General features: G+C 44.5%; 1 protein-coding gene across 5 annotated transcripts in view; it reads right to left on the reverse strand.

The window, feature by feature from the left end:
- CDHR5 (cadherin related family member 5) overlaps positions 1 to 20,153 on the reverse strand; it is a 131,188-nt gene that overhangs the window by 95,459 nt on the left and 15,576 nt on the right. For all 5 annotated transcript variants that reach the window (XM_040328623.1, XM_040328622.1, XM_040328621.1 and 2 more), the window contains exon 2: positions 129 to 295. In XM_040328623.1, the coding sequence (XP_040184557.1) occupies positions 129 to 295 (167 nt within the window). The remainder of the gene's footprint in view (positions 1 to 128; positions 296 to 20,153) is intronic.

Consider the following 20,153-nt stretch of genomic DNA (forward strand, 5'->3'; position numbering starts at 1 on the left):
GGGTAGCGCTACACATATGTACATTTAGTGGATTATCTTCCTTCATTATTATTTAGTTTTGGAGAGAGGAGGAAAGGTTAAAACAGCTTTTTTAAAACACCAGAATTTCTTCCAAGGAAGAGGCTTACCTCAAAGTCCACTTCTCGACTCATTTGCAATTGTGATCCATTCATCATAAATGTATCCCGTGGTTCCACATTTACTGTGTAGCCCGTTCCAAGTAATATCTCTGTTACTAGAGTCCCCACAGGACTGTTTTCTTCAATTTTTGGAAATTTGTTAAGAACCTCACAAGCTGATAAAAAAAAATATATATACAACTGTTATATCAGGTTTGAAATGTTAGCTTAAAAAATGACAGCTTATTCCAAAGACAAAGCTACTCGAACACTGAGTAAACGGACACCAGGGGTGAGAACTCATACCCTTAGCTAGTGACACATATATTTTTCCCAACTGTACTAGATGAATGATTAAGGGCCTCTTTACACCTGTGTGGTACATTACCTTACTTGTAATAACGCAAATTATGCTGCATGTTAACATTGTGTTAAGGTAGTCTATTCATTTGAATGGACTGTCAACACAACACAATGGACCTAAAATTGTACTGCACTCTTTTTGCCGATGCAGCACACATAGGGCCGGATTCAGCAAGAATTTACGCCGGCGTATCTATAGATACCCCGCGTAAATTCAAAGCTGCGCCTGCGTATCTTCTTTCTGTATTCAGAAAGCAAGATACGCCGAAATTAGGCTAAGATCCGACTTGCGTAAGTCTCTTACGCCGTCGTATCTTAGGGTGCATATTTACGCTGAAGCTAGGTGGCGCTTCCGTCGTTTTCGGCGTAGAATATGCAAATGACCTAGATACGCCGATTCACAAATGTACGTGCGTACGTACGTTACGTCCTTTGCGTAAGGCTTTTCCGGCGTAACGTTGCTCCTGCTTCTATGAGGCGTACGCAATGTTAAGTATGGACGTCGTTCCCGCGTCTAATTTTGAATTTTTTACGTTGTTTGCGTAAGTCGTTCGCGAATAGGGCTGGACGTAATTTACGTTCACGTCTAAAGCATTGACGATTTGCGGCGGAATTTCGAGCATGCGCACTGGGATTCTTTTACGAACGGCGAATGCGCCATTCGTAAAAAACTTCAAATACGTGGGGTCACACTAAATTATAATAAAACACGCCCACATCATCCAAATTTGAATTAGGCGGGCTTAAGCCGGAGCACATACCTTACGCCGCCGTAACTTAGGGCGCAAGTTCTTCCTGAATACGGAACTTGCGCCCTAATGTACGGCGGTGTAACGTATCGGAGATACGTTACGCCCGCACAATATTACGCAAATCTATCTGAATCAGGCCCATAACCTTGACAAATGACTGCTTGTGCAACAGGCCCTGTTGGATCTAAGTAGATTCAGGAATTCTGTGACTTGGCTCTAGTGATGGACATGGCCAGCTGGTGTACATCTGCTTAGGTCAATGCAAGTACACAGGGCTCAGAAAGCAAATCTGCCTAGAATCCTTTTTAGTGGAATATTGTGATATACCAAACTGGCATACTAATGATAACAGTATTTCCAGCAATCCGATTATGATTGACCCCCAGTAAGTTAAAGGGGTTGTAAAGGTTTTTTTATTTTCTAAATAGGTTCTTTTAAGCTAGTGCATTGTTGGTTCACTTACCTTTTTTTTCGATTTCCCTTCTAAATGTTTTTTTTTTTGTCTGAATTTCTCACTTCCTGTTCCTCCTCAGCAGTGGCATCTCCAGCTTTCATATTTAGGGGGGGCACATGGGGGGACAGGGACAAAAGTAGGGGGGCCAACTATAAAATGCAAATATATATATATATATATATATATATATATCCTGGGGCCCTTTACTACGATCCCACTATGGGCCCTTTCACATGTTCTGCAGTGAGCTCCCTTCCTACTATACTGGGGCCCCCCAGGGTGGCAGAAAACAAGAGATATATGACACCAGCACACCAAGAAAATATAAGGGTCCAAAGCAGTGGGAGAACTATCAGGGTTGCAAAGGTTGTCTTGCCACCGGGCCCTGGTGTTCTGCCACAGTGGGGATCCCCAGCTGTCCTGCTATTTACAGAGCTGGTCTGGCGTTTGTCTCTTTGGCAGCGGCGGCAGTCTATTAGGACCTAGTGCTGGTGACATTATGGGTGCATGCAGGGGAAGGCTGGCACTATTTGCTATAGAGAGCCGAGCCCCCAGCTGGTCACCTAGCAGCAGTAATACTGTATAACCTTCTCTGTTGACATGCTGATCGGCATGTGATCCAGGTGATGCTCCCAGTCAGATCTAATAAACACAGTATTTATTAGCATCAAGAGTACAACCACATAAATATAATCAACCGTATGATCAGCAGCCATGTGGGCTCTATGCCTGTAAAGTGTGGGCTTTGATCAATAAAATCACTGATATTTATGACTAGGATTTGACTAAGAGCATCACCTGGATTGCATCCCGATCAGCATGTCAGAGAAGGTCCACTGCTGCTAAGCAACCTGCAGGGAGCTCAACTGTCTACAACCAATAGAGATGGGCTCGGGAGTGTTTAAAATCCCACATGCCCGATCACGCCAGGAAGCCGACACTCCACAGTGCTAATCAATGTATGGGCTGCCTAAGAGCTAAGACCAGCCATAGACAGTTTAAATCTCAGCTGGTTCAGCAGAAACTGGCTGAGATTTGAACCATTAATGAGCAGATTCTCTTATAATTATCACTAGTGGTTGCTGTATAGTCACTAGTGATAATCACTGTTTGTTGGGAGAATACAATTGCTGGGCAGGAGGGATATTCCCCTGTCACCACTGTCTGTTGATGGGGGAATCATGCAAGTTTCTTTCCTGCAATCTGTGGATGCAGGAAAGAAATTTGCACCGTATATTATCTGCCTAACTGAAAGTGAAAGTAAATTGTGAATGTTTTGAAAGAACAGGAGAGGGGGAGGGAGACAGATGGGGGGGAGAGAAGAGATGGAGATAATGTAGTTCAGTGATTACAGTGTACTGCAGTCTGCAGTGCACACACTTAAACACGGTCCAGGCTAGAATATCTGGTTGTGTGAGCGCTCGCATTATGCAGTGTCGGCGAGCAGAGGGAGGGGGAGGAATCCCTCGCAGAGCTGACTGGGGATGCTCTCCCTCTCGGGGAGCAAAATACAAAAAAAAAAAAAAAATTTTTTTTTGGGGGGGGGGGGGGGGGGGGGGGATCACAGCATGATGTTGGGGGGGTCAGGGCCCCCTCTGGCCCCCCCCCTAGGGACGCCTCTGCTCCTCAGTAAACCATCCGAGCCGTTCTGGCTGGGGGTTAGTCAGCGTGCTTGCCCCCTCCCTTGGGACTACATCCCTGCGGGGAGATTCTGTGTTCACGCTGCGAGCATGCTGACTAACCCCCAGCCAGAACTGGGGCAAGCTTACTGAGGAGGAACAGGAAGTGAGAAATTTAGACAAAGAAAAAAAATATTTAGAAGGGAAATCGAAGGAAAAGGTAAGTGAACCAACAATGCACTAGCTTAAAGGAACCTATTTAGAAAATAAAAAACAAACCTTTACAACCCCTTTACTGTAACCTCATGATAAATGTATGTTATATTTAAGAAAATGTGTACTCATTTTATCTACAGAACAAAGCTGGTCAGGGGCGGACTGACCATTGGGGCTCTCGGGCACTGCCCGAGGGCCCCATGCCACTAGGGGGCCCCATCAGGGTTGCCAGGCTCAATAAAACCAGGGACAGTATGTAAAAATCTGTGTTTTTTTTACATCTGTCCCTGATATGTCCGAAACCCACATGTTTTTGATGTGAAAAACCCGAGATTTTAGCTTCCCTGCCTCTGCACTGTCTCCTGGCGTGGTGGCCATCTGTAAGCCCGGGGGGCCCCATGAGTTGTCAGTCCGCCCCCGAAGCTGGTCTTAATTTTTTTTATTCTATGGTATGTTAAATTTTATATTCCTAATTGTATGAGTTGGAACATTTTATAGGGAATTTATGATGTTATTCACTATTTTTCTTATTTACCATGTACAGGAGGACTACAAGCTCTTTGTTTAAGTATTTGCTATAGAGTTTGTGTAATTTGATATTCCACTTATCAGATCTATTCTGCTGTATTCAGAGCACAAAGCTTATATAAACAGAGAAGGGATAGGTCCTGTTCTTTCTCTACATCTATACAGCTGTGTATCAAGTATCAATTAGAGAGATGCAGTCCACAAGTGAGCAGCTACTGCTTGGTTTTTTTTATAAATTATTTATTTATTAAAGGTATATCGCCGTCAATTTAAGCAGTGCTTTACAGATATATTGTTGTAAGAAAGTTTATAATGTTTGACAAACGTAGGCGGCCGCGGCATATTTATAACTAATGTTTTGCCACACGTTCACTGCTATCCGGCAATTACTAGAAAACACAGTGAATCTTACTTTTTCAGATCTTTCCATTAAATCCCTTAAGGTTGGGTTCACACTTATGCGAATTGGATGTGAGTTTCCCTGCATGACAGGAGACTGTGATTGGCTCTTATTGGAGCCGGTTTCACACATCTCTGGGGAGGCTGTAGAGTGGATTGCACAAAGGTCCTGTGGACCTTTGGTTCCGTTTCAGGTCCGAATTTAGGCAAAAAAAAAAAAACAGGGACGCTCCAGACCCCTGCTGTGAGCCACATAGGATTTTTGTGTGAATCCAGCCTAAATTTATTTTTTAGACTCTAAAGCCTCGTACACACGACCGAGTTTCTCGGCAAAAACCAGTAAGGAACTTGCTGGGAGATATTTTTTTGCCGAGGAAACCGGTCGTGTGTACATTTTCGTAGAGGAAACTGTTGAGAAACTCGACGAGCCAAAAAGAGAGCAAGTTCTCTATTTCCTTGACGGGAATGGAGAAAATTGGCTTGTCGAGTTCCTCAACAGCCTTACAAGGAACTCGACGAGGAAACGATGTGTGTCGCCTGTCGAGTTCCTCGGTCGTGTGTACGAGGCTTACGGCCTGCCATGTGTGGCCCAGACTGGGTAAGTGTGCCACCAGCAGTAGATGCTCCACCCTTTGATGGGCACTGTGTATTGAGAATGTCAGATCTCAAAATAGATCCTAATTTACCTACAGTACTTATACTGTATATTCAAAACTTTGACCTAAACTAAGCTCAACTGGGACATTCCTAGCTACAGTTAGGAGATTTAACAATCTAGACTGTGGTTAGAATGTATATTTTTAACCACTTCCATACCTGGCATTTTCACCCCTTCCTGCCCAGGCCAATTTTCAGCTTTCAGCGCCGTTACACTTTGAATCAGAATTGTGTGGTCATGCGCTGTTGTACCCAAATTAATTTTGATTATTTTTTTTCCCCCACAAATAGAGCTTTCTTTTGGTGGTGTCTGATCAGCTCTGCGGTTTTTATTGTTTGTGCTATAAACAAAAAAAGAGCGACAATTTTGACAAAAAAAAACCTGTATTTATTACTTTTTGCTGTAATAAATATCCCAATTTAAAAATATTAATTTTTTTCCTCAGTTTAGGCCGATATGTATTCTTCTACATATTTTTGGTAAAAAATCGCAATAAGCGCATATTGATTGGATTTCGCAAAAGTTATAGAGTCTACAAAATAGGGGATAGAATTATGACATTTTTATTATTTTTCTTTTTTACTAGTAATGGCGGTATTGCGATATTGCGGCGGACAGATCTGACACTTTTGACTCTTGGGACCATTCACATTTATACAGCGAACAGTGCTATAAATATGCACTGATTACTGTATAAATGTGACTGGTAGGGAAGGGGTTAACACTAGGGGGTGATCAAGGGGTTAAATGAGTTCCCTAGGGAGTGATTCTAACTGTGGGGGAGGAGACTGACTGGGGGAGGTGATCGATCGGTGTCCCTATGTACAAGGGACACACCATCGGTCTCCTCTCCCTGACAGGACGTGGATCTCTGTGTTTACACACACAGAGATCCACGTCCCTTCTCTGTGACGAGCAATCACGGGTGCCTGGCATGCTCTCCACACTGCAGGGAATCCCAGGACGTCATACGACGTCTGCCCGGAGGGACGAAAGGTTCCTGCGGACGTCATATGACTAGACGCCGGTGGGGAACAGGTTAATTATCGACTTTCTTGCATGGTAGCACTATTTTGTTAGCAACTGACATTCAGCTTTTAAAACAAAACTTAGGGCCAGATTCAGGTAGAAGTGCGGCGGCGTAACGTATCGTAGATACGTTACACCGCCGCAAGTTTTCATCGCAAGTGCCTGATTCACAAAGCACTTGCGATGAAAACTATGCCGGCGGCCTCCGGCGTAAGCCCGCGTAATTTAAATGGGCGTGTGCCATTTAAATTAGGCGCGCTCCCGCGCCGGACCTACTGCGCATGCTCCGTTTTGGAATTCCCGCCATGCTTTGCGCGCAGTGACGTCATTTTTTCGAACGGCGACGCGCGTAGCATAATTCCGTATTCCCGGACGGCTTACGCAAACAACGTTCATTTTTAAATTTCGAAGTGGGAACGACGGCCATACTTTATACAGCAATACGATTGCTGTGTAAAGTTAGGGCAGGTCAAATAACGACTAAAATTGCGACGGGAAACTTGACTACGGACGATGTAGCGAACGCGAAAATCCGTTGTGGATCCGCCGTAACTGCTAATTTGCATACCCGACGCTGGAATACGACGCGAACTCTATCGTAAACAGGTCTGGCGCAAGGCGGCCCAATTTAAATTAGGCGCGCTCCCGCGCCGGACGTACTGCGCATGCTCCCGTCGCAAATTTCCCGACGTGCTTTGCGCGAAATTACGACGCACCAACGTTTTGTGAATCGCGACGTGAAAAAAGAGTTACGCCGGGAAAATGTAAAAATTTAAAAATAATTCAAAAGCGACGCGGGAAAGACAGGCATACTTTAACATGGTGGAGTACTTTTACACCATGTTAAAGGTGCACTATCTTTGCGACGGAAATCTAACACTCGCAACGACGTAACGACAGGAAAAAGCTTTGTGGATCGCCGTAACTCCTAATTTGCATACCCAACGCTGGTTTACGACGCAAACTCCCCCCAGCGGCGGCCGCGGTACTGCATCCTAAGATCCGACAGTGTAAGTCCATTACACCTGTCGGATCTTCTGCCTATCTATGCGTAACTGATTCTATGAATCAGTCGCATAGTTAGAAACAGAGATACGACGGCGTATCAGGAGATACGCCGTCGTATCTCTTTTGTGAATCTGGCCCCAAGAACCTGGGGGCAGGTTGAGAATCTTCTGTGCTGTATACATCAGGAAAAGAGCCAAGCAGTGGCTGATAACAACACACAAATGAGACAGCTACTGCGATGACATTCTTATCAGGTTAATTAGTCCTTGGCTTTATTTTATTACATACCTCACAATAGTCAATTACCTATTTGTCCCATAAATATGCAATAGGAAAGATAAAGAAAGCTGCCATTATCATTTTCTAGTGCAAGTTAGAAAATAGTATAAACAAGGTTATTTTAACTAGCTATCTAATTTATATCACAAAATTAGAAAATGACCTACAGAGCAGCTGTGAGCAGAGTGTCTGTGCGGCCTGTGGTAGCCCTGAGGACTTGCTAGACATAAGAGGGGTGCTATAAAGATTCCTAGCAAGCTCCTGACCATCAAAGAGCACCCTGAATGCCTTTGAAGATGAGCTACTTTTGGCAAATTCTCCTTTCTTGCCCCTGTATTAATCAATTTCACACTGGCTAGTTATCCAAGGAGAGTTAGGGGATAGGCACTGGACATAAATCTCCAACCAATACAAATATAAGTCCCTAACTCACCCAAATGCCTGGCAGGTTTCCACAAAACAGGGGTCCCTCCTCAAAGATAGAGGTCACCTAAATGCAATAATGCATTTATGATTGAGTCAGAAGCTACGACAGACAAATGTTTCCAATGCCGCGTACACAGGACCGTTTTTCATGACAGGAAAATTTCTATTTTTTTCAATTGGTCGTGAAAAACGGTCGTTTGTAGGCTCCAGAGCATTTTTCTCGACAAAAAAAATGGGCATTAAAAATTTAGAACCTGCTCTATTTATTCTCATTGTTTTTCATGTCGTCGTTTTTCTCGTCGTGAAACACGGTCGTGTGTAGGCTTTAACGGCGGGGGAAAAAAACGTGCATGCTCAGAAGCGAGTTATGAGAAGGGAAATTTGCATAATCAGCCCAAAGGGTGGTGCCATTCAAATGGAACTTCCCCTTTATAGTGCCGTCGTACGTGTTGTACGTCACCGCGCTTTGCTCAAGCATTTTTTATCACGATCGTGTGTATGCAAAGAAGGCTTGAAAGGAATCACATCGAGAAAAACTTTGTTTTTTTCCATGACATAAATAACGGTCGTGTGTACGCGGCATAAGATTCCAAAAGCATTCCAAGAGCATTTTTTTGATTCTACAAGTAGCCAACAAGAAAAAGACAGACAATGGATTTCAAGGGTCCAAATAATTCCCCTTTATCAAGGCTTTAGTGCTTAAAATGGTGCTTAATTGACTCAGAGTAAAGATCCTGCACAGATCAATCAAAGCCAGTACAATATTCAATGTGTAAATGCCGGTGTAAGTGGCAGAATAGGAACTAAGGGCCAAATCCTCAAAATTCCTGCCTAACTTAACTTTTCCCATTTAAGTTACACTGACTTAAAATTTCTACCTAAGTGCCCGATCCACAAAGCACTTACCTAGAAATTTCAGGCCGTGTAACTTAAATGTCTCCGGCGCAAGGCGGTCCTCTTCTGCAGGGGGCGATGACAATTTAAATGAGGCGCGCTCCCGCGCCGGCCGTACTGCGCATGCTCGTGACGTCATTTTCCCGACGGGCAGCGCGCGAAATTACGTTACGTCGGGCTTTGTGGATTGCGACGGGACAATAAAGTTGCGTCGGGTAAAAAAAAAGTTACGCGCCGGGAAAAAAAAACAAAATTTAACAAAAAACGCGGCGATCGAAAAAAAGATCTGTTTTTACAAGGTGTTACTAGTTTACACTTTGTAAAAGCAGAACTAATTTTACGTATGCAAACGTAAACTTACGCAGAAAACACAAAGCTGAAAAGCTTTGTGGATCTCCGTAAGTCCTCATTTGCATACGCAAAGCGGCATTTCGACTCGAAATGCCCCCAGCGGCGGATGCGGTACTGCATCCTAAGATCCAACAGTGTAAGTCTCTTACAGATGTCGGATCTTCTGCCTATCTTTGGAAAACTGCTTCTGAGGATCAGTTCCAAAGATAGGCACAGGGATAAGCAGGCGGAACAGCAGTTCCGCCTGCGTATCCCTTTTGAGGATTTGGCCCTAAGGGCCTAATCCACAAAAGGGATACGCCGTCGTATCCCTGTTTCTATCTATGGAACTGATCCACAGAATCAGTTTCACATAGATAGGCAGAAGATCCGACATGTGTAAGGGACTTACACTGTCGGATCTTAGGATGCAGTACCGCAGCCGCCGCTGGGGGCATTTCTCGTAGAAATGCCGCTTCGGGTATGCAAATTAGCACTTACTGAGATCCACAAAGCTTTTACGCTTCGTTTTTTCTCCGTAAGTATTAGTTTGCCGTCGCAATATTAGGGCTGCTTTTACAAGGCCTAAACTGTTTACACCTTGTAAAAGTAGACCCTTCTATCCCGCGTCGCTGTCTTTTTTTTATTATTTATTTATTTTGTTCCCGCCGCAACTCGTTTTTTTTTTTTTTTTACGCCCGTCGCAATTCTCAAAACCCGGCGCAACGTAAAACCGCGCAAAGCACGTCGGGAAAATGAAGTCGGGAGCATGCGCAGTACGTCCGGCGCGGGAGCGCACCTAATTTAAATGGGACTCGCCCCATTAAATTAGGAACGCCTTGCGCCGGACGGATTTAAGTTACACCGCTCAAAATTTCTAGGTAAGTGCTTTGTGGATCGGGCACTTAGGTAGAGATTTTGCGGCGGTGTAACTTAAATCCGAATATTTAAGTTACACCCGCTCGTTGTGGATCAGGCCCTAACTTCAAGCTTATGGCTTTGATTGGTGTGTTCAGGACTGTTCAGTCCATTAAGCACTGACACTGAAACCCTGGGCCAGATTAACAGTAGAAATTTGCCGGCGTATCTACTGATACTCCGGCGTATTTTCAAATTTGCCGCGTCGTATCTTTAGTTTGAATTCTCAAACCAAGATACGACGGCTTTAGGCTTCGATCCGACAGGCGTATGGCTTCGTACGCCTTCGGATCGTAGGTGTAATTTTCCGGCGCCCACTGGGTGGAGTTTGCGTCGTTTTCCGCGTCGGGTATGCTAATTTGCTGTTTACGGCGATCCACGAAGGTACGCGCGTTCGTCGCATTCTCTTACATCGTCGCTAGTCGGCTTTTCCCGGCGGATAGTTACGGCTGCTATTTCATGGCTTATATTTAGACTGCCCATGTTAAAGTATGGCCGTCGTTCCCGCGTCGAATTTTAAATATTTTTATTTTTTTGCGTAAGTCGTCCGTGAATAGAAATGGACGTAACGCACGTCGCCGTTCAAAAGATTACGTCGGTGCGACGTCATTTCGTGCAAAGCACGGCGGGAAATTTCAAAACGGAGCATGTGCAGTACGTCCGGTGCGGGAACGCGCCTAATTTAAATGATACACGCACCATTTCAATTAGGCGGGCTTGCGCCGAAAGCATTTACGCTACGCCGCCGCAAGTTTACAGGCAAGTGCTTTGTGAATCAAGCACTTGCGCTTAAAACTTGCGGCGGTGTAACGTAAATGGGATACGTTAGACCGCCGCAAATGTACCTGAATCTGGCCCCCTGATTCAGTCCAGGTTCACACTGGGCTGCGGGAATGAAGCTGTGCAAGTTCAGCTGAAGTGCCTCATCAGTGCCCGTCAATGAAGGGAAAAACGACATTTTATGACAGAAATAAAGAAAAACTTTTTTTTTTTCAAAAATGTGGGTCTTTTTTTAATTTGTTTAGCAAAAAATAAAAACCCCAGAGGTGATAAAATACCACCAAGGGAAGGCTCTATTTGTGGGAAGAAAATGATAAAAATTTTGTTTGGGTACAGTGTAGCATGACCGCGCAATTGTCATTCAAAGTGCGACAGCGCTGAAAGCTGAAAATTGTCCGTAGTACAGTTTTACTACACTGACATGACAGAAAGCGCATGAATTTTTTAAACATGACAGTACGCAATAAATATAATATATATTTAATAAATATATATTATATTTTATTGCGTACTACTGTCATTTTTTAAAAAATCATGCGCTTGCTGTCATGTCAGTGTAGTAAACTGTATAACTTATATACTATGCTGACGAAGTGAAAATTTCAATGACAACAAGCCCATGAAGTTTATACTAGTATACTACAGAATAGCTCAAAAAAATCAAATTGCATGCAATTGTAATTTGCACGCAATCCATTCCATTTAAAATTAAATTTAATCAGTTTAATTATATAAAAAAATGTTGGTACAAGTCAGATGTACTGCAGTGCAGACATAATAACTACCTTGTATGGCAAGAGCTGCACCGTTAGTTGCTTAGTTTTATTTTTTAAAGCTGCCTCCTGGGCTTTAGCTTTTAAATAGATTGAGTCCTTTTTTTTTTCTTTTCTCAGATTTCCCTCCCAGTATAAATCATTCTATGCTATTATTCTGCGCTACCAGCAAAGGTGGACCATGTCTGCAGTGTGGAAATATTTTAAAGTTTCTTATAAAGATCCCAAATTTGCAATCTGCAGTCTTTGCTCAGCAGAAATTTCAAGAGGGGGTACAGTGCCAAGACCTCTGTAATGTAGGGGGGGGGGGGGGTGTCTGTATGGGCTGTATTGTAGAGGGGGCTGTAATGTAGGGGGGTCTGTATTGTAGAGGGGGTCTGTATTGTAGAGGGGGTCTGTATTGTAGAGGGGGTCTGTATTGTAGAGGGGGTCTGTAATGTAGGGGGGTCTGTAATGTAGGGGGGTCTTTACTGTAGGGAGGGGTCTGTACTGTAGGGAGGGGGGTCTGCACTGTAGGGAGGGGTGTGTAACATGCAGGGGGTCCAGAACTGCTAGGGGGGTGTCTGCGTAACATACTGTGCGGGGCTGTGTAATGTAAAGGGGTCCAGAGGTGCGGTGCTATGTAATGTAAAGGATCAAAAGGAAGAAAAGTTGTGGGTCACTTTAAGCATTCTCTGCTTGCTTATTCCAGATTACAAGCTTCGCAGATACAGTTTGGAATGTCACCGAAACGACTGCAGCAAGATGTAGCCACTCGTTTGAACAGCACCTATTATATACTGCAAAGTCTTTTTGAACAAAAGCGTGTTTTAGCTGCATAAATTGCAGACTACGGCCCGGATTCAGAGAGATCGGCGCATCTTTAGATAGGTGTAGCGCATCTCATATGCGCTACGCCGTCGTAACATTGAGAGGCAAGTACTGTATTCACAAAGCACTTGCTCCCGTATGTGTGCCGGCGTAACGTAAATGGGCGGGCGTAAGCCCGCGTAATTCAAAGTAGCAAGGCAGTGGGCGTGTTGTAATATAATTAACCGTGACCCCATGTAAATGAATGGCCGATCGAACAGCGCATGCGCACGCATTCTCAGAATCACGTTGCAAATACTCCCTAAGATACGTCGGCGAAATGCTTTTGACGTGAACGTAACCTACGCCCAGCCCCATTTACGTACGACTTACGCAAACGACGTAAAATACGACGCTGTTCCCACGCCCATACCTTAACATGACTTACCCCTGCTTTATGAGGGGTAAAGTTACGCCGGACGTACGCCTTACGTAAACGGCGTAGCTTAATGCGACGGGCGCAAGTACGTTTGTGAATCGGCATATCTAGCTCATTTACATATTCAGCACGTAAATCTACGGAAGCGCCCCTAGCAGCCAGCGTAAATATGCACCCAAGATACGACGGCGTAAGGAGACTTACGTCGGTCGTATCTTGCCAAAATTCAGGCGTATCTGATTTCCTGAATAAGCGCATAGATACGACGGCGCACATTTGAACTTACGACGGCGTATCTGGAGATACGTTGTCGTAAGTCCTTTCTGAATCCGGGCCTACGAGTTTCCCGGCAACACTTGTTAGTTGAAAATAGTTTGTCTGTTCTATCTCCATTTGAACAGGTAACAAAAGAAATAAGCTCAACTAATTCTTACATTGCTGAAGTTATTCCCTTGATTGCTGCACTAAAGCGTCTGCTAGGAAAAGAGATAGAAACAGACCATGGCATAAAAACGGCTAAAACCACTCTACTGGAGGCCGTTACCAACCGGTTTCAAGACACTGAATCCAACCCTCTGTACTGCATTGCAACAGTTCTAGATCCTCGATTTAAAGAGGATTATTTTAATGTAGAGAAAAATCAGCGTGAGCGAGAAATGATACTGGCACAAATGGAGGTGGTGGAAGCATCTGGTGAAGGAGTTTTGAGGTGTAGCACGGAGGAAAGTGAGAAGAAACAGTTGCATACAAGTGAAGAGGAACACGCTCCCTCCATATCTGATATTTTTTGAATTTTTTTTTACATGAATGCCCCTCTAGTCCATAGCAGTGCCACAACAAGTGTGGCTGCCCCACAACTGGACATTTATTTAACTGAACAGGCTTAAAGGCTTAATGGCTGTAAGCCAATTTGCGTAGCACATCCCTTTTCCTTATCAAGGTTACCAGGCCTATCCCGAGACATCAGCTTGCCTTGCTTATCTCCTCCAGGGTAGGTCCTCCCCCAGTTTCCTTCACTAAGAAGCTTCCTCCACTTGGACGGACAGCTTGGGATCCCCTGTAGAACCATAGGCCCCAGCCAGCATAGCTGGGCCTACTTGATAGGAACACAGCCTCAGACCAGCGTGGTCCAGAGACTGAAATCACGCACACCCAACTTGCGCCAGAAGGGCCACGAGGCGAAGCACCCCCGAAAATTGGCATCTGCCTCTTAAGTACCCCTTTCCAGCATGCACAGTGGGGCACCACTCCCACTGGACTGCTGCCAAGAAGGGTCACTTAACACACTTTGGTTTGCCCGAGTTCCAACATGGGCCTGAAGTGGTAACACCACCTACAAGCAACAAGGGAAAACCTCTGCTGAGCACAACCACAGCCATAACAGATGCAAATTTAAATAGAATTAACAGAGTCTGAGCCCAACTATGGCTTAGACACCCCTAAATTTACAATAACGTCCGACTCATTAGGAGACCCGGACAACATAAAAAAAAAACAAATTCGGTATCGGTCACGGTCAGTTTCGGTATCGGCTTCGGTTTTCGGCCCAGTGTATTTTCATTATTGGTATTAGTTTCAGCACCAAAAAATTCATTTGGCACACCCCTAATTATAACCTATCAAGTGACTGGTTTGTGTGTAGAACTACCCCCCAAAGGAGCTGCTGGTTTAGATTTGGGCCTGCACTCTGCCTCTCAACCCCCAGAATTTGACTCGATCCCTCCCTGGCACAAAAGAACAACAATGTGATTGGGACCCCCAATTAGTGATAGGGGGCCCCAATGATACCATACAACAATAAATGTAGTAACTAGGATGAGCTTCGAGTTTGAGTCAAACTCATGTTCGACTTGAACATTGCCTGTTCGCCTGTTCGGCGAACAACGAACAATTAGGGGTGTTCGCGGCAAATTCGAAAAGCCGCGGAACACCCTGTTAAAGTCTATGGGAGAAATCTAAAGTGTTAATTTTAAAGGCTAATATGCAAGTTATTGTCCTAAAAAGTGTTTGGGGACCTGGGTCCTGTCCCAGGAAACATGTATCAATGCAATTTTTTTTTTTAAAACTGCCATTTTTTCAGGAGCAGTGAATTTATTAATGCTAAAAGTGAAACAATAAAAGTGTAATATTACTTTAAATTTCATACCTAGGGGGGGTGTAAAGTCAGCATGTGAAAAAGCGCATGTTTCCCGTACATAGAACTGTACCTGCACAAAGTGTAATTTCTGAAAGAAAAAAAGCCATTAAAAACCGGCTTTGCGGCTCTAATGAATTGTCGGCTCTTTCAATTACAGAGATGATTTATTCATAAAGAAAAAAAAATGTGTGGGGGTTCCCCCAAATTAAATTACCAGGCCCTTCAGGTCTGGAATGGATATTAAGGGGAACCCTGCCGTAAAAAAAAAAAAATTACGTAGGGTTCCCCGCAAATATCCATACCAGGCCCTTCAGGTCTGGTGTGGATTTTAAGGGGAACTCCACCCCAAATAAAAAAAAAATCGCGTGGAGTCCCCCTAAAAATCCACACCAGACCCTTATCCGAGCACGTAAACCTGGCCGGCCGCAGAAAAGAGGGAGGGACAGAGTGCGGCCCCCCCTCTCCTGAACCGCACCAGGCCACATGCCCTCAACATGGGGAGGATGTCCCCATGTTGATGGGGACAAGGGCCTCATCCCCACAACCCTGGCCCGGTGGTTGTGGGGGTCTGCGGGCGGGGGGCTTATCAGAATTTGGAAGACCCCTTTAACAAAGGGGACCCCCAGATCCTGGCCACCCCTCTATGTGAATTGGTAATGGGGTACACTGTACCTCTGCCATTTCACGAAGGAAGTGTAAATAGTTTAAAAAAAAACACACAGACACCGTAGAAAAAAATCCTTTATTAATAAAAAAAAAAATAATCCAGCGATGTGAATCCACTGTCTCCTATCCAGCAATGGATGATCTCTCCAGCGACGGATGATCAGCGGTCCGGTCCAGCGATGCAGAAGATCCATCCGTCCAGAGCGCAGCAGGGGAGCTCCACTCTCCGCTGGACACAGCCCAGCGGAATGACACGCTAGAGCTGTGACATTTCTTATATAGGGGAAGCGGCCACCCGTCACGTGACCCCGCCCCCTCTGACGCACCCTTGTACGTCACTGGGAAAGACCCTGAAAGACCGGGCTTTCCCAGTGACGTACGAGGGTGCGTCAGAGGGGGCGGGGTCACGTGACGGGTGGCCGCTTCCCCTATATAAGAAATGTCACAGCTCCAGCGCGTCATTGCGCTGGGCTGTGTCCAGCGGAGAGTGGAGCTCCCCTGCTGCGCTCTGGACGGATGGATCTTCTGCATCGCTGGACCGGACCGCTGATCATCCGTCGCTGGAGAGATCATCCATCGCTGGATAGGAGACAGTGGATTCACATTGCTGGATTTTATTTTTTTTTTATTAATAAAGGATTTTTTTCTACGGTGTCTGTGTGGGTTTTTCTTTTAACTATTTACACTTCCTTCGTGAAATGGTAGAGGTACAGTGTACCCCATTACCAATTCACATAGGGGGGGCCAGGATCTGGGGGTCCCTTTTGTTAAAGGGGTCTTCCAGATTCTAATAAGCCTCCGGCCCGCAGACCCCCACAACCACCGGGCAAGGGTTGTGGGGATGAGGCCCTTGTCCCCATCAACATGGGGACATCCTCCCCATGTTGAGGGCAAGTGGCCTGGTGCGGTTCAGGAGAGGGGGGGGGCCTGGTGTGGATTTTTAGGGGGACTCCACGCCATTTTTTTTTATTTGGGGTGGAGTTACCCTTAAAATCCACACCAGACCTGAAGGGCCTGGTATGGATATTTGCGGGGAACCCTACGTAATTTTTTTTTTTTTTTACGGCGGGGTTCCCCTTAATATCCATTCCAGACCTGAAGGGCCTGGTAATTTAATTTGGGGGAACCCTCACACATTTTTTTTTTCTTTATGAATGAATCATCTCTGTAATTGAAAGAGCCGACAATTCATTAGAGCCGCAAAGCCGGTTTTTAATGGCTTTTTTTCTTTCAGAAATTACACTTTGTGCAGGTACAGTTCTATGTACGGGAAACATGCGCTTTTTCACATGCTGACTTTACACCCCCCCTAGGTATGAAATTTAAAGTAATATTACACTTTTATTGTTTCACTTTTAGCATTATTAAATTCACTGCTCCTGAAAAAATGGCAGTTTTAAAAAAAAAATTGCATTGATACATGTTTCCTGGGACAGGACCCAGGTCCCCAAACACTTTTTAGTACAATAATTTGCATATTAGCCTTTAAAATTAACACTTTAGATTTCAAATGTTTGAGTCCCATAGACTTTAACGGGGTTCTAAAGTTCACACGAACATTTGGTGTGTTCGCAAGTTCTGATGCGAACCGAACAGGGGGGTGTTCGGCTCATCCTTAGTAGTAACCTGTTGTTACCTTGTTGTTGTTCGCCTGCTATATCATTATAGATCAGCACTATGGCAGTAGTTTAGAAAGTATGAGAGTGGGTTTACATCCACTTTAACTGAATCTGGATCATCATCTTCCTCCTCCCTTTTCAGCAGCTCATTGAGTGGATGAGCTACTTTAGCAAATCCCTCAATGAATCTCCGGTAATATGAGCAGAATCCCAGAAATGACCTAAGCTCGGTCACATTAGTAGGTCTTGGCCAGGAGGTGATGGTTTCCAGCTCCTGGGGGTATGTCGGCAGATACGATATGGCCAAGGTAGTTGACCGAAGGTTGATAAAACTGGTCTCCAGAGAGAGCTTCAAGCCTTCGTCATGGAGTCTCTTCAGGACCTTTTCCAGACGCTCTTCATACTCCTCCAAAGTCCTGCCAAACATGACAATGTTTCATCCAAGTACACCAATACCTCGATCAGTTCTGTAATTGATGTGACTAAGGTATTATAACAAAATGCCTATTTTCAATGTGTAATATATATGTTATCACTGTTTGCTTATGGAGCCTTAACTTCAGATCATAGATAAGATGCTGGCTGCTCACCTACCCCTCCCTTTTTGCGAAACTGGACTGTGAACAAGACTGTGCCTCCTATTTGATGACTGTCATGAAGACATAACATCAAAGGAAGAAGATTACCATTACTATATATATATATATATATACCATATATAGTTATACAGCTTGCTACCCCAAATCCTATCCCCTTATACAGACAGAAAGTCACCCAAAAGCTTATGGGTGTCACTAACCTCATTGTCATAATTGTCATAACATTATATTTTACATATGACTGCCTTTTGATGACACAAATCCGCTAGTCTGCTTATAAAATAAGAAAAGAGGAACAAAATAAAGTAGAAGTAAGGATACTCTGAGACTGTGTGTGTGTCAGTGTATTTTACTTTACCGAGCGTGCATGTTTTGAACTTTACATTCAAATTGGCCAGGGGTAGATATCAGAAGTTTCTCAGGCAGATGCTTTGTCAAGAAGGCCCCACTGTCCCCGAGACTCCACAGAAGGATGGACTCAGCTAACCCCTGAAGGGGCGAGAGTCCTTTGACAAGGAGCGCAACAGAAAGTTAGAGGTGGAGCCAGGGCTGAGGACGTTGGAGTGTCAGCCGCTGGGGTGCCCAGGTGTTATTGCAACATCACTCAAGTCGGGGATGAAGGTCTGCCCAGGCTTTCAAAGAAAGGCTTAAGACAAGACCAGTTGGGAGACCCCCTCTGTAGCTTGTTATTGAAGGCCTTGGAGAGCCAGCGTCTTGACTTGCTCCTCACTAGCTCTACGAAGGATCCTGCTTGCTGCACAGGGAGTGGGATCGGTTGCAGCTGCAACAGGGAGTGGTCTACCAAAGGGACCCCTCTGATGATCCCAAAGAAAAATGGCAGTTATTCCTACCAGAAAAGCATAGGGAGACAGTGTTAAAATTATATTGAAAACCTCTAATATTGGGATTATATTGGCAACTGACAACAAAAATTATAGAAAAAATTCATTTATTTTTACAAAAACATTATACTACATAATACCAATATAGTATAATGTTTTTGTAAAAAAAATGTATTTTTTCTATAATTTTTGTTGTCAGTTGCCGATATAATTCCAATATTAGAGGTTTTCAATATAATTTTAACTTCCAAGGGATAATGGCAACCACATGTCCTCATGCATGAGCCACCCTAACTTAAATCAGGGAGACAGTGGGGTAGATTCAGGAACAATTTCCGCCGGTGTAGACTGAGATGCGCGGCGTAAATGCCAATTTGCGCCGGCGTATCTCCGCGCCGTATTCAGCAAACAATATTACGCCGTAACGTAGATTTTTTTTTTCGTTTGGACCTTTCCACGCCGGTGCGGCGTGGGCGCCCATTTACGCTGGTCTGAACTAGCGCGGCCCTGGTTTTTCTATTTTAAATATGCAAATGAGGGAGTTGGTCCGATTCAGCAAATTACGAATTGCCGGCGCAGGCTACTCCCGGTGCGTGTAACTCTGGTTTGCAGCGGAAAGTTACCCTTTATAAAGCAGGGGTAACTTTGCACCAGACTTGCTCAAGTCAGCTGGAGAGGGCCCGAATGGGAACCCCCTTAAAGGTCCGGAGGCCACCAGGGCCCCAGATGGCAACCCCCCTTTTTTTTATAAAAATAAATTACCAAATAAAGGGGGCTTTCCATCCGGGACCTCTGGGCCCTTTAATAATAATAATAATAATGATAATAATAATTATATATATATATTTTTGTCCGAAAGGCACTGGCCGTGAACTTGTTCTGCATACAGACGGCAGAACTTTTTCAGCCAACATTCACGAAACTACGTAGTTTTTCTGCTCTTTTGTCCGATGGAGTGTACAGATGGTTTGATTATACGACACAACATGTCCATCGGAATATTCGATCCCAAAGGTGTTGAGGTCAGGACTCTGTGCAGGCCAGTCCAGTTCCTCCACCCCAAACTCACTCATTTATGTCTTTATGGTCCTTGCTTTGTGGACTGGTCCAAATCATTTGATGAAAGGGGGGATTATGGTGGGGGGTTGTTTTTCAGGGGTTGGGTTGGCCCCTTAGTTCCATTGAAGGGAACTCTTAAGGCGTCAGCATACCAAGACATTTTGGACAATTTCATGCTCCCAACTTTGTGGGAACAGTTTGGGGAGGGCCCCTTCCTGTTCCAACATGACTGCTCACCAGTGCACAAAGCAAGGTCCATAAAGACATGGATGAGCAAGTTTGGGGTGGAGGAACTTGACTGGCCTGCACAGAGTCCTGACCTCAACTCGATAGAACACCTTTGAAATGAATTAGAGCAGAGACTGCAAGACAGGCCTTCTTGTCCATCAAAAAAATATAATTACAAATATATTAAAAAATTTTTTTTTTTTTTTTAAAAAAAGGGGGGTTCCCATCTG

This window comes from Rana temporaria, chromosome 11, assembly GCF_905171775.1.
Source record: "Rana temporaria chromosome 11, aRanTem1.1, whole genome shotgun sequence".
Taxonomy (NCBI): Eukaryota; Metazoa; Chordata; class Amphibia; order Anura; family Ranidae; genus Rana; species Rana temporaria.